Raw genomic sequence first — 15,738 nt, forward strand, 5'->3', positions numbered from 1 at the left:
ACATATATACACATATACATATATATACACATATGTGTATCCACCTTGTGATCCACCCGCCTTGACCTCCCAAAGGGCTGGGATTACAGGCGTGAGCCACCACGCCTGCATAATTTTTTGCTTTGTTTTGTTTTGTTTTGTTTTTTGAGACAGAGTTTCGCTCTTGTTGCCCAGGCTGGAGTGCAATGACATGATCTCAGCTCACTGCAACCTCTGCTTCCTGGGTTCAAGAGATTATCCTGCCTCAGCCTCCTGAATAGCTGGAATTACAGGCATGGGCCACCACACCTGGCTAATTTTGTATTTTTAGTAGAGACAGGGTTTCTCCATGTTGGTCAGGCTGGTCTCAAACTCCTGACATCAGGTGATCTGCCCGCCTCAGCCTCCCAAAGTGCTGGGATTACAGGTGTGAGCCACCACGCCCAGCCCCGGCTAATTTTTTTTTGGTATATTTAGTAGAGATGTGGAGATGGGGTTTCACCATGTTGGACAGGTTGGTCAAGAACTGCTGACCTAGTGATCTGCCAGCCTTGGCCTCCCAAAGCACTGGGATTACAGGCGTGAGCCACCGTGCCTCGTCCCCCCCTTTTTTTTTTTGAGACAGAGTCTCACTCTGTCACCAAGGCTGAAGTACAGTGGCACAATCTTGGCTCATTGCAACCTCTGTCTTCCAGGTTCTAGTGATTCTCATGCCTCAGCCTCCCCAGTAGCTGGAACTGAAACCACAGGTGTGCACCACCACATCTTGCTTTTTTTTTTTTTTTTTTTTTTTAGTAGAGATGGGGTTTCACCATTTTGGCCAGGCTGGTCTCAAACTCCTGACCTTAGGTAATCTACCCACCTTGGCCTCCCAAAGTGTTGGCATTACAGACGTGAGCCACCACACCCACCAATATCTATATATATATTTTTTGAGGCAGGGTCTTGCTGTGTCACCCAGGCTGGAGTACAGTAGTGCCATCTTTGCTCACTGCAACCTCTACCTCTTAGGCTCAAGCGACCCTCCCACTTCAGCCTCCTGAGTAGCTGGGACTATAGGCACACACCACCATGCCCAGCTAAATTTTTTTTTCTTTGTAATTTTGTAGAGACAGGGTTTTGCTGTGTTGCCCAGGCTGGTCTTGAACTCCTGAGTTTAATCATTGGGCCCATCTTGGCCTCCCAAAGTGTTTGGATTACAGGTGTGAGCCACTGCACCCAGCACAGTATCTATATTAACCCAAAGAATTCATACTGATGTATCCAACTCTAATCCATTATCACATGGTTCATTCTAGCCCCTTCCTGTTGCCTATCTGTACCTCCCACTCCAACAGTAAGAAACATGGCTCCCACCATCCACTATCCATTTACTTATTGTTGAATCCCAGTATATACATACAGCAATTTCAGAATTGTTAAGCCTTATCTTCTTGGGAAACAACTTTGACAACTACAGTACAGTGCTTATGCACAGTTCTTTTTGTCTTTAGTCTTACAGACCTCACTCATTTCCAATAGTACTTGCATTAGCACCTTTCCTCCCACCCTCTTCATTGAGGTTATGCTATGCATTTGTAATACAGTTAAATCCCTTTGTTACAGTCTGCATTCCATCCTGGGATTCCCTTAATCTCCTAAATATTTTTTTCTTTTTTTTTTTTTTGAGACGGAGTCTCACGGTGTGTCACCCAGGCTGGAGTGCAGTGGCGCGATCTCGGCTCACTGCAAGCTCCACCTCCCAGGTTCACGCCATTCTCCTGCCTCAGCCTCTGAGTAGCTGGGACTACAGGCACCCGCCACATCGCCCGGCTAGTTTTTTGTATTTTTTAGTAGAGACGGGGTTTCACCGTGTTAGCCAGGATGGTCTCGATCTCCTGACCTCGTGATCCACCCGCCTCGGCCTCCTAAAGTGCTGGGATTACAGGCTTGAGCCACCGCGCCCGGCAATATTTTTTTCTTAATTTGCATATATTAAACTTATTCTCTTTTTCTTTTTTCTTTTTTTTTTTCCGGAGAAGGAGTCTTGCTCTGTCACCCAGGCTGGAGTGCAGTGGTGGGATCTCGACTCACTGCAATCTCTGCCTTCAGAGTTCAAGCAATTCTCCTGCCTCAGTCTCCCAAGTAGCTGGGATTACAGGCACGCACCAACACACCCAGCTAATTTTTGTATTTTTAGTAGAGATGGGGTTTCACCATGTTGGCGAGGCTGGTCTCAAACTCCTGACCTCGTGATCCGCTCACCTTGGCCTCCCAAAATGCTGGGATTACAGGCGTGAGCCATTGTGCCCAGCTGATGCTATGCTTTTTGACAAATGCATTGTGTCATGTATCCACTGTTACAATATCATACAAAATACTTTCATCACCCTAAAAAACTCGTTGTTTCACCTATTCAACCCTCCCCTACTCCAGCAACCATTGATCTTTTTACTGTTTCTACAGTTTTGCCTTTTACAGAATGTTATATAAATGGATTCATACAGGATACCACCTTTCCAAACTGGCTTCTTTCACATAACAATATACATTTACGATTCATTTATATTGTTGTGTGAATTGACAGTACATTCCTATTTATTGCAAAATATATACCATTGTCAGGCTGTACCACAATTTGTTTACCCATTCAGATATTGAAGTTTACCTTGGTTTCTTCCAGTTTTTGGCAATTATGAAAAAAGTGGCTATAAACCTTCACATGAAGGTTTTTTTGTGGGCATAAATGTTTAAATCAGTTGGGTAAATACCTAGGAGTATGACTGCTGAGTTAAATGATAAGAATATACTTATATTAATAAGAAACTGAGGCCAGGCCAGGTATGATGGCTCACACCTGTAATCCCAGCACTTTGGGAGGTCGAGGCAGGTGGATCACCTGAGGTCGGGAGTTCGAGACCAGCCTGACCAACATGGAGAAACCCCGTCTCTACTAAAAATACAAGCTTAGCTGGGCTTGGAGGCATATGCCTGTAATCCCAGCTACTTGGGAGGTTGAAGCAGGAGAATCTCTTGAACCCGGGAGGCAGAGGCTGCAATGAGCCAAGATCACGCCATTGAACTCCAGCCTGGGCAACAAGAGCAAAAACTCCATCTCAAAAAAAAAAAAAGAAAGAAAAGAAAGAAAGAAATTGAGTCCAGGCACAGTGGCTTAGGGCTGTAATCCCAGCACTTTGGGAGGCTAAGGTGGGTGGATCACTTGAGGTCAGGAGTTCGAGTTCAGCCTGTTCAACATGGTAAAACCCCGTTTCTACTAAAAATATGAAAAATAGCTGGGCATGGTGGTGCACACCTGTAATCCTAGCTACTTGGGAGGCTGAAACAGAAGAATTCCTTGAAGTCCGGAGACGGAGGTTGCAGTGAGTGAGATCGCACTTTTGCACTCCAGCCTGGGAGACAAGAGTGAAACTCTGTCTCCAAAAAAAAACTGTCTCAAAATATGTGTACCATTCTGTATTCTCACCAGCAAAGGATGAGAGTACATCCTCACCAGTAAGTGGTATTGTCATTTTATTGTATTTTTAGCCTTTCTATTAAGTATGTAGTGTTCTGTCAGTGTTTTTTTGTTTGTTTATTTTGTCAGTGTTGTATTAATTTGCATTTCCCTAGTGATGCAACATTGCTTTTAATAGTGGCATATTGAAAATGACCTACATATGTACCAATACTAGACTGAGTAAATACATTGTGATATATTTATACAATGGAATTTTTTCCTTTTTTTTTTTTTCTTTTTTTTTTTTTTTGAGACAGAGTCTCCCTCTGTCGCCCAGGCTGGAGTGCAATGGCATGATCTCGGCTCACTGCAACCTCCGCCTCCCAGGTTCAAGCAATTCTCTTGCCTCAGCTTCCCAAGTAGCTGGGATTACAGGTGCTCACCACTATGCCCAGCTAATTTTTTTTGTTATTTTTAATAGAGACAGGATTTCACCATGTTAGTCAGGCTGGTCTCGAACTCCTGACCTCACGTGATCTGCCTGCCTTGGCCTCCCAAAGTGCTGGGCTTACAGTAGTGAGCCACCATGCCCAGCCTGGAATTTCATATGATAGTTGAAAGGAATGACTTGCATGTGGCCGGGCACAGTGGCTCATGCCTGTAATCCCAGCACTTTGGGAGGCTGAGGAGGGTGGATCACCTGAGGTCAAGAGTTTGAGACCAGCCTGACCAAGATGGTGAAACTCTGTCTCCAGTAAAAATACACAGAAAAAATCAGCCAGGCGAGGTAGGGGGCGCCTGTAATCCCAGCTACTTTGGAGGCTGAGGCAGGAGAATTGCTTGAACCCGGGAGGTGGAGGTTGCAGTGAGCCGACATCGCACCATTGTGCTCCAGCCTGGGTAACAAGAGTGAGACTCCGTCTCAAAAAAGAAAAAAAGAGTTGCATGTGGTGGCCGGGCATGGTGGCTCATGCCTATAACACCAGCACTTTGGGAGGCCAAGGAGGGCAGGTCACCTGAGGTCGGGAGTTCAAGACCAGCCTGACCAACATGGAGAAACCCTGTCTCTACTAAAAACACGAAATTAGCTGGGCGTGGTGGCACATGCCTGTAATCCCAGCTACTCGGGAGACTGAGGCAGGAGAATCGCTTGAACCCAGGAGGCAGAGGTTGTGATGAGTTGAGATCGTGTCATTGCACTCCAGCCTGGGCAACGAGAACCAAACTCTGTCTCAAAAAAAAAAAAAAAAAAAGGGCATCCCGCTCGGATCCTCTTCCACACTGTGGAAGCTTTGTTCTTTTGCTCTTCACAATAAATCTTGCTGCTGCTCACTTAAAAAAAAAAAAAAAAAGAGTTGCCTGTATCATGATCAGGTGAGGTGACTCATGCCAATAATCCCAGCATTTTGGGAAAACTGATGGAGCCCAGGAGTTTGATACCAGCCTGGGCAACATGGGGAAACTTCATCTCTACCCAAAATATGAAAAATTAGCTGGGGATGGTGGCAAGTGCCTGTAGTTCCAGCTACTTAGGCAGCTGAGGTAGGAGGATCACTGGGGCCCAGGAGATCGACACTGCAGTGAGCTGTGTTCACACCACTGCACTCCAGCTTGGGTGACAGAGCAAGACTTTGTCTCTAAAAAATAAAAAAATAAAAAAGAGAGAGAGAATGAAACATATACTACATATACTACAAGATGCATATACTATAAGAAAAACGGATACCAAGTTACAATTATGCATCTATAACTATGTATACAAATGATAGATACCAAATTATTCTAGTGGTGTTTTTGGGGGAGGGAGAGGGAAATGGGATAGAGAAGAGATACACAAGACAATTTAAGTCTATTTATACTTTTCTTGTACTATTAATGTTTTGTTTTTAAAACAATCTGAAGCAAAAATGGCAAAATGTAGGCCCAGGTGTGGTGGCTCATCCTGGTAATGCCAGCACTTGGGGAGGCCGAGGTGGGTGGATCATGAGGTCAAGATATTGAGACCATCCTGGCTAACATGGTGAAACCCCGTCTCTACTAAAAATACAAAAAATAGCTGGGCATATTGGCGTGCATCTGTAGTCCCAGCTACTCAGGAGGCTGAGGCAGGAGAATCGCTTGAACCCAGAAGGTGGAGGTTGCAGTGAGCCAACATTGCGCCACTGCATTCCAGCCTGGCAACAGAGTGAGACTCTGTCTCAGGAAAAAAAAAAAAAAAAAAAGGCAAAATGTTGAGATTTGTTAAAATTGAGTGGAATAAAAAAGAAAAATACTTAGATATAAACCTAACAAAATATGTATAAAAGTTATGTGAAGAAAACTACAGGTCCAGGCGTGGTGGCTCCAGAAGGCAGAGGTTGCAATGAGCTGAGATTGCGTCACTGCCCTCCAGCCTGGGCAACAGAGCGAGACTCCATCTCAAAAAAGCAAAAAAAGAAAAGAAAAAAGAGAAAACCACAGGTGGGGTGCAGTGGCTCATGCCTGTGATCCCAGCACTTTGGGAGGCTGAGGTGGGTGGCTCACTTGAAGTCAGGAGTTCTAGATCAGCCTGGCCAACATGGTGAAACCCCGTCTCTACTAAAAATACAAAAATTAGCTGGGCATGGTGGTGGAAGCATGTAATCCCAGCTACTCAGGAGGCTGAGGCAGGCAAAAGTGCTTGAACCGGGAAGGCGGAGGTTGCAGTGAGCCTAGATAGCACCACTGAACTCCAGTCTAGGCAACACAGTGAGACTCCTGCTCAAAAAAAAAAAAAGGAGCCAAAGACCTGAACAGATAACCTCAACAAATAAGACATACAGATGTCAAATAAACATATTAAAAGATGTTCTACATCATATGTTGTTAGCTGAATGCAAATTAAAGCAACAATGAAATACCACTGCTTACCTAGTTAGAGTGGTCACAATTCAGGACACTGACAACACCAAATGCTGATGAGGATGTGGAGCAACAGGAACTCTCACTTGTTGTTGGTGGGAATGCAAAGTAGGACAGACACTTTGGAAGACAACTGACAGTTTCTTAGAAAACTACACATATTCCTACCACATAATCCAGCAATCACGCTCCTTGGTATTTATCCAAATCAATTGAAAATTATTGTCCACACAAAAACCTGCATATGTGTGGTTTTTTTTTCTTTTTTCCTAGTCCTTAACCAATCACAAATAAAACACATATGTATGGTTATAGCAGCCTTATTTATAATTGCCAAAATTTGGAAGAAACTGAGATGTCCTTCAGTAGATGAATGGATAAATAAACTGTGGTATATCCAGACAATGGAATATTATTCAGCACTAAAAAGAAGTGAGGTGGCCAGGTGCAATGGTTCCTGCCTGTAATCCCAGCACTTTGGGAGACTGAGGTGGGCAGATCACCTGAGGTCAGGAGTTCGAGACCAGCCTGGCCAACATGGTGAAACCCCATCTCTACTAAAAGAAAAAATACAAAAATTAGCTGGGCGTGGTGGCAATGCCTGTAATCCCAGCCACTCAGGAGGCTGAGGCACGAGAATTGCTTGAACCCAGGAGGCAGAGGTTGCAGTGAGCCAAGATAGTGCCACTGCACTCCAGCCTGGGCGACCAATAGTGAAACTCAGTTTCAAAAAAAAAAAAAAAAATTAGGCCAGGTGACGGGTGGGTCTCTGCCTGCAATCCCATTTGAGGCATGGATCACAAGGTCAGGAGGTAGAGACCATCCTGGCTAACACGGCACCCCGCGGTCTACTAAAGATACAAAAATATTGTGGCATGGTGGTGGACGCCAGTCCCAGCTACTCAGGAGACTGAGGCAGGAGAATGGCATGAACTCCTCGGGAGGTGGAGCCAGAAAGTGAGCAGAGATAGTGCCACTGCACTCCAGCCTGGGGAGACAGCGGTGACTCCTGTCTCAAAAAAGAAAAAAAAAAAAAAAAAAAAAAAAAAAGAAAAAGAAAAAGAAAAGGAAAGAAAAAAAAAGAAACAAAGAAATGAGTTGCTGGCCAAAGCAGGGCTCTCATGCCTGTAATCTCAGCACTTTGGGAGGCCAGGGCGGGTGGATCACTTGAGGTCAGGAGTTCAAGACCAGAACATGGTGAAACCCCATCTCTACTAAAAATTTAAAAATGGCCAGGCGTGGTGGTTCACTCCTGTAATCCCAGCACCTCGAGGGCTGAGGCAGGTGACTCACCTGATCGAGTTTGAGACCAGCCTGACCAACATGGAGAAACCCTGTCTGTACTAAAAATACAAAATTAGCTGGGCCTGGGGTGGCACATGCCTGTAATCCCAGCTACTCGGGAGGCTGAGGCAGGACAATCACTTGAACCTGGGAGGCGGAGGTTGCGGTGAGCCGAGATCGTGCCATTGCATTCCAGCCTGGGCAACAAGAGCGAAACTCCGTCTCAAAAAATAAATAAATAAGTAAATAAATAAAAATAAATAAGTAAAAAGGGGGCTGGGCACGATGACTCACGCCTGTAATCCCAGCCCTTTGGGAGGCCGAGGCGGGCAGATCACGAGGTCAGGAGATCGAGACCATCCTGGCTAACACAGTGAAACCCGGTCTCTACTAAAAATACAAAAAATTAGCTGGGCTTGGTGGCGGGCGCCTGTAGTCCCAGCTGCTCGGGAGGCTGAGGCAGGAGAATGGCGTGAACCCGGGAGGCGGAGCTTGCAGTGAGCCGAGATCGCGCCACTGCACTCCAGCCCAGGGGAACAGAGGAAGACTCTGTCTCAAAATAAATAAATAAATAAATAAGCCCGGCACGGTAGTGGGTGCTTGTAATCCTAGCTACTCAGGAAGCTGAAGCAGGAGAATCACTTGAACCTGGGAGGCAGATGTTGCAGTGAGCCAAGATCGCCCTCCCATTGCACTCCAGCCTGGGTGATAGAGTAAGACACCATCGAAAGAAAGAGAGAGAGAGAGAGAGAGAGAGGAAGGAAGGAAGGAAGGAAGGAAGGAAGGAAGGAAGGAAGGAAGGAAGGAAGGAAGGAAGGAAGGAAGGAAAGAAGGAAAGAAAGAGTTATTAAACCATGAAAAGACATATAGGAACTTTTTTTTTTTGAGTCGGAGTTTCACTCTTGTTGCTCAGGCTAGAGTGCAATGGTACCATCTTGGCTCACTGCAACTTCTGCCTCCTAGGTTCAAGTGATTCTCCTGCCTCAGCCTCCCGGGTACCAGGGATGATAGGCATAGCCACCATGCCCGGCTAATTTTGTATTTTTAGTGGAGACAGGGTTTCTCCATGTTGGTCAGGCTGGTCTCAAACTCCCAGCCTCAGATGATCCGCCCGCCTTGGCCTCCCAAAGTGCTGGGATTACAGGCATGAACCACCACGCCCGGTCTAGACATGTAGGAACTTTAAATGCATATTACTCCCTGACAAAAGCCAATCTGAAAAGTCTACATATTGTATGGTTCTAACTATGTGACATTCTGGAAAAGGCAAAACTATGGAGATAGTGAAAAGTTCAGTGGTGATCAAGGGTTAGGAAGGAGAGAGACAGGGATGAATAAGCAGAGCACAGAGGATTTTCAGAGCAGTGAGACTATTTTGTATGGTATTGTAATGGTGGATACATGCCATTATTCATTTGTCCAAACTCATAGAATATACAACACAAGGCCGGGCGCGGTGGCTCACGCCTGTGATCCCAGCACTTTGGGAGGCCGAGGTGGGTAGATTGCTTGAGGCCAGGAGTTCGAGACCAGCCTGGCAAACATGGCAAAACCCCGTCTCTACTAAACATACAAAAATTAGCCAGGCGTTGTGGCAGGCGCCTGTAATCCCAGCTACTTGGGAGGCTGAATCAGGAGAATTGCTTGAACCTGGGAGGCATGGATTTCAGTGAGCCTAGATCATGCCATTGCACTTCAGCCTGGGTGACAGAGAAACTCCGTCTGAAAAAAAAAGTATATACAACACAAAACGTGAACCCTCACTTAGTGTCAGAAACAGCAACAGCCTCCTGTAGAAAGGAGTAATCAGACGTTGTCAATGGAACCAACTGTGTTGTCTTTTTGTTTTGTTTTGGGTTTTGTTTTTTGTAGAAATGGGGTCTCACTATGTTACCCATGCTGGTCTTGGAGGCCTAGGCTCAAGTGACCCTCCTGCCTTGCCCTTCCAAAGTGCTGATATTACAGGTACGAGCCTCTGTGCCTGGCCCCAACTATCTTCTTCACCTGTCACGCTTTGGACTCAATCACATCTTGGTTGTGTGGACTGGTTTAAGGGTTGTCAAGCTCACATATAAGACAAGGTAAGGGCCGGCCGGGCGTGATGGCTCATGCCTGTAATCCCAGCACTTTGGGAGGCCGAGGCAAGTGGATTACGAGGTCAGTAGACCATCCCGGCCAACATGGTGAAACCTCGTCTCTACTAAAAAAAAATGAGCCGGGTGTGGTTGCATGCGCCTGTAGTCTCGGCTACAGGAGTTTGAGACCAGCCTGGCCAACATGGTGAAACCTTGTCTCTGCTAAAAAAAAAAAATATGAAAATTAGCTGGGTGTGGTGGCATACTATGCCACCTCAGGAGGCTGAGGCAGGAGAATCACTTGAACTCGGGAGGCGGAGGTTGCAGTGAGCCAAGATCGTGCCACTGCACTCCAGCCTGGCGACAGAGGGAGACTCCGTATCAAAAAAAAAAAAAAAAAAAAAGGCAAGGCAAGGGCCAAGATCTGACTAATTTAGCTGGTAAAGAAACAATGAGTCATTCTAGATATAGACATTTTATTACTTAGACAGCAAAAAGAAGACTAAACCCAAGGTGAGAGCTCCCTGTGAATCATTGTCCCCAACACTAAAAATACAACACTGGCTGGGCATGGTGGCTCACACCTATAATCCCAGTGCTTTGGGAGGCTGCGGCTGCAAGACCACTTGAGCCCAGGAGTTCAAGACCAGCCTGTGCAACATAGTGAGACACCGTCACTACAAAAAATAAAATAAAAATTAGCTAGGCATGGTGGCAGGCACCTGTGGTTCCAACCACTCAGGAGGCTAAGGCAGAATGATCGCTTGAGCCCAGATTTCAAGGCTTCAGTGAGCTGTGATTGCACCATTGCATTTCCAATCTGGGCAACAGAGCGAGAATCTGTCTCAAAAACAAACAAAAAAACACGACAATGAGGCAAAAAGGGGCCAGATGACTGCAATGTGTGTTGTGGGACATTATATTTGGGAGGAGTCCCTTCACAACTGCCACTTGGAGGTTTTATATTCTGCAGCTTTATAGTATGCAGGATATATATTTGTATAAATTTATATTTAATATTTATACAAAATGTGCATTTTATAAATTTTTATTTATATATTATATTTAAAAGCAGCTTTATATTATGTGGGAGTGAGGCAGAAAGCTCCATTCCTCATCAGAAGCTGAGAGCTGATGGAAAGTTGTCTGACAGCCTCCCATGGGAGATTTGAGAGGTGGGATATGGCCTTGTAGACTCAAGCCTCTTGTGATTGATCAGGCGATGACCTGGATTGGTCATTATTTGGAAGAAATCCAAGTTCAGACTTTTCAGGTAACTGGCTACAAATTCCTAGAATCCTTATGTTGTCCTAGAAATTGCTTCACTTCCCTTAGCCATTTCTTGCTAAGGACGAGGAGGAATTAGTAGTAGTTCATTAGTTCATAAATTAGCCTTTACGTGAATTGCAATATGCTTTAATTTTTTTTTTTTTTTTTGAGACAAAGTCTCACTCTGTCACCCGGGCTGGAGTGCAGTGGCTTGACCTTGGCTCACCACAACCTCCGCCTCCTGGGTTCAAGTGATTCTCCTGCCTCAGTCTTCTCCTGAGTAGCTGGGATTGCAGGCATAGCATGCCACCACACCCAGCTAATTTTCGTATTTTTTTAGTAGAGAAGGGGTTTCACTATGTTGGCCAGGCTGGTCTCGAACTCCTGACCTCAAGTGATCCACCCTCGGCCTCCCAAACTGCTGGGATTACAGGGGTGAGCCATAGCGCCTGGCCTGCTTCTGGTTTGCTTTAGAAATTCCTGAGCAAAGATCTGTTCTGTGTGAAGTAAAGAGCTCTTAACCGGTGGATGGGCTAAACTCAGTTACAGCCAGGTTTCTGACCAGAGAGAGCAGACTGAGTCAACAATCCTGCTTCGGGATGGTATCTGAACAAGGCTTATTCCTGTTTGGGTATGCCACATGTTACTAGACCTTAGGACAAATTAAGATTAACATTCAAAAAGTCAATAACCCACAGGAAGCCTGCGGACTACTTTAAAAATACTTTATTGGAAGCCTGAAAAAAATGTATGCCAATGATAAAAAATACTACGCACTTGGGAAATAAAACCTGCAGCTTGGTGAACTAGCAAAGTGAAAGAGGCTATTGTAAGGGGGAAAAAGTGTTTTTCAAAAAATGGAAATATAGTTTCTAATGGGGAGAACGGGGAAGTCTGGAAAAGATGGCAGCTCATATACAAAGTAGAAATTACATAGGCTAAAAATGAATGATGAGTTCTTTGCCAGGGACTCTAAAGCTCCTCTCTGAAATATATCCAAGAGAAAGCCAGCTAGAGAATCAGTGGGATAACAAGGATTAAAAAGGGATTTGACATGTGGCAGGAGCCTGGGAGGTGGGGGTTTCAGGTTGCTGGTGGCTTAAATGAAAGGGCTTTGGCACAGCTTTTGGTGAGGCCCTGGAGAGGTGACTGAGTAAGAAAAGTTTTATCTTCTCCTCTCTCTAAATCTCTTCTTTCCTCTTCCTATTTCATTCTCTCCCTGGCCTTTTCGTGATTCAGCTTTTTGCTCTTCTTTGCCTTGAACATTCTTTTTCTGTTTTTCCTTGACCTTATCTTGGTCATTTCCAAATTTCCATGTCTAGGGAGACTGCGGAACTGAGTTTAGTCTGTAGGCAGGCAATTCTCACCTAAAATGGGTACTAAGATATTTCTGGGCTGGGTGCGGTGGCTCACGCCTGTAATCCCAGCACTTTGAGAGGGTGAGGTGGGTGGATCACCTGAGGTCAGGAGGGGGCCAGCTTGGCCAACATGGCGAACTCCCCGCCGTCTCTACTAAAAATACAAAAAATTAGCTGGGCGTGGTGGCACACGCCTGAAGTCCCAGCTAGTCGGAAGGTTGACGCAGGAGAATCGCTTGAACCTGGGAGGCGGAGGTTGCAGTGAGCCGAGATTGCGCCATTGCACTCCAGCCTGGGCAACAAGAACGAAACTCCATCTCAAAAAAAAAAATTGATACTGATATTTGTGCACCTAAGTAGCTCAGAAAAGGAATAGGTGAAAGGCAAATCGTCACATCAAGATCCTTTGCTCTTTCCTCTGGTGTTGGAGAGGATAGACAACCTGGCCACCCTTCACCTGGTAGGGTTTGGCTAGGGGAGGCTGACACCTGGTGGTCACATTTGGGAGGTGCAGAGAGTTCATAATAGCCTCATGCCTTTACCGTTTACTGACTATATATTGAGCTATTTGCTGTACATTAATGCTCTCCTTTAAAACTCAAAACAATGTTTCCCTGTGAAGTGGGTGTCATTACCTCTACTTGATATTTGGATGATTTATGTTAAACAGTTATGAACTAATTTGAGCAATGGGATAATGTGGTCTTTTCTTTCTCCTTTGTTCTTAGCTTCTGGGACAGTACCTAGCATGTAGTAGGCTCTCAGGAAATATTTGATGAAATATTGTTTTATTTATCAACATCATGGAACTTTAATTCAATGTCATCCCTTTGTAATAGAGTTGATTTGAATACATTCTTGCCTAGACTGTCTGCTGCAACTCTTGCTTAAACACCCTTCCCAGACACTTCCCCATATAAGATACTTGGATATCTAGTCAGCCGCTGAAAAAAAATTCGGAATTTTTTTTAGAACTGACATCATCCTCTACTCTCTATACTGGACAACAGAAGACTGAGTCTCTGTTCAAATGCAGTACTTTTATAATGAGAAACCACCAAGAAACCAGAAGGTTAAGTCGGTGAAGGCTGTTCAAATGCTGACATCTTAGACTCCCCAACCTGGACATTAAGTGCCCAAGATGGATGTTTATTGATAAGAACACTGAAGTCACCCAGGTTGATGGCCAATTTAGTAGAGAGGAAAGAGAGGAAGACTGTGATACAGGTGCAACATATCCAGTGAGAGACTGACTGGTAGGTTGTTAGATGACTGCAGTGAAGAAGGGAAACTGAGTGGCATGAACTTCAAAGACACAATGTTGGAAGAGTTACAGCTTGGAAATAGTGACAAAGTAGTAGGAGCATATCAACCCTACCTCTGGGTCTTTTTTTTTTTATTTTTTTATTTTTTTTACAGAGTCTCACTCTGTTGCCCAGACTGGAGTGCAGTGGTGCAATCTCAGCTCACTGCAGCCTCCGCCTTCCAGGTTCAAGTGATTCCCCTGCCTCAGTCTCCCAAGTAGTTGGGACTACAGGCATAAGCCACCACGCCTGGCTAATTTTTGTATTTTTAGTAGAGACGGGGTTTCGCCATGTTGGCTAGGCTGGTCTCAAACTCCTGACCTCAAGAGATCCACCTGCCTTGGCCTCCCAAAGTGCTGGGATTATGGGCGTGAGCCACTGCGCCCACCCTCTGGGTCTTGTAATATGTAGAAGACGAATAAATGTGTGGCCTCCCCTGGAGGGAGATGCAAGGCAGTGGTGTCTTGAGAGAAGAGCAATGTTTCATTTAAAGCTGGAAAGTCGGAAAGTTTCCATGGAAAGGAGTTTGTCTGTCTTTGAATGAGAATTCCCCATGGTGCAGTGGAAAAATCTGAGAGGGAGAGGTGCATTGTGGATTTGTGTTGGGGAGGAAACGGAACAGTGTGGAGATGAAAGGAAGGGAAAGGATAGATGATCTGAGGGGCTTCTCTCGGCCAGTGACCAAATGTGATAGAATGTAAAGAACAGTGGTATGCTTTCCTCAAAGCTGAGGCAAGGGCAGCTATGGTGGGGGATGGGACATTTGGAGCCATTATTTTGAAATTTATCAAGGAGGGGTCTGGAGTCATCAGGATAGGAATGGTGGTTGCAAAGATAAAATCAAAGCCATCTGCCTCACGCCTGTAATCCCAGCACCTCAGGTGGATCACCTGAGGTCAGGAGTTTGAGACCAGCCTGGCCAACATAGGGAAACCCCGTCTCTACTAAAAATAGAAAAATTAGCCAGGTGTGGTGGCGGGCACCTGTAATTCCAGCTATTCAGGAGGCTGAGGTAGGAGAATCGCTTGGACCATTGTGCCATTGCACTCCAGCTTGGGTAACAGAGCAAGACTCAGTCTCAAAAGGAAAAAAAAAAAAATCAAAGCCATTTGAGTGATTAACCTTGGAAGGTAGAAAAGCTAGGGCTCGGAAGGTGAGGAGTACCTTTAAAAGGCTGAAGAATGAAAGTCTTTACATATTGGGCGACCTTATATGACAAAGAAGGGTATTTTTCAGAAATCAGTAAGCTGTCCCACAAGAAACAATTATGTTGTTTTTTGTTTTGTTTTGTTTTGTTTTTTTTTTTCATTCAGCTGAATTTAAGATTCAAAAATGTTGGTCGGGCGTGGTGGCTCACACCTGTGATCCCAGCACTTTGGGAGTCTGAGGCAGGTGGATCACTTGAGCTCAGGATTTTGAGACCAGCCTGGGCAATATAGCAAGTCACCATCTCAATTAAAAATAAGTAAATACAATAAATAAGATACAAAATATTATGCTTTTAACCCGGAAACCTTATTGGGCTCCTTGTCTTCTGATTTTAGGATCTCCTTTGGGTGAAAACTTTCTGAATTTTCTTGGAAGGCTCTTGGTGCTTCCTTTTAGACATCTCTTTTGATCCTCCTGGACTCTATTAAAGGTGTGTGCTGGCCAAGCGCTGTGGCTCACGCCTGTAATCCCAGCACTTTGGGAGGCTGAGGCGGGAGGATCACCTGAAGTCAGGAGTTCAAGACCATCCTGGCTAACATGGTGAAACCCCGTCTCTACTAACAATACAAAAGCCAGGCGTGATGGCAGGCTCCTGTAATCCCAGCTACTCGGGAGGCTGAGGCGGGAGAATCACTTGAACCCGGGAGGCGGAGGTTGCAGTGAGCCAAGATTGTGACATTGCACTCCAGCCTACGTGACAAAAGCGAAATTCCATCTCAAAAAAAAAAAAAAAAAAGGTCTGTGCTTCTTGAGACCATGGACTGAGTATGTCTGTCTCTCAGATGCCTCTTTATTTCTGTCTCTGTCTAGTTGATATTTTTTCACAATTGGAGCAAAGGAAGTGAAGCAGAAAATTTCCAGAGAAATTTTGAGATGGGTAAGAGAGGAATTGGGGAAGCTTATGTTGGATGGGCTCCTTCTTTCCCACATTATGGAAGGCATGA

The 15,738-nt window shown here is 45.2% G+C and overlaps 1 protein-coding gene across 1 annotated transcript in view; it reads right to left on the bottom strand.

The window, feature by feature from the left end:
- Nucleotides 1-3,918: 3,918 nt before the first annotated feature.
- Nucleotides 3,919-15,738, bottom strand: part of LOC116272107 (putative uncharacterized protein encoded by LINC00269) — a 49,037-nt gene continuing 37,217 nt past the window's right edge. The window contains 4 exon segments of the mRNA XM_031660947.1: nt 3,919-4,158; nt 5,433-5,589; nt 5,809-5,953; nt 6,081-6,151. Of these exon segments, the coding sequence (XP_031516807.1) occupies nt 3,919-4,158; nt 5,433-5,589; nt 5,809-5,953; nt 6,081-6,151 (613 nt within the window).

This window comes from Papio anubis, chromosome X (genome assembly GCF_008728515.1).
Source record: "Papio anubis isolate 15944 chromosome X, Panubis1.0, whole genome shotgun sequence".
Taxonomy (NCBI): Eukaryota; Metazoa; Chordata; class Mammalia; order Primates; family Cercopithecidae; genus Papio; species Papio anubis.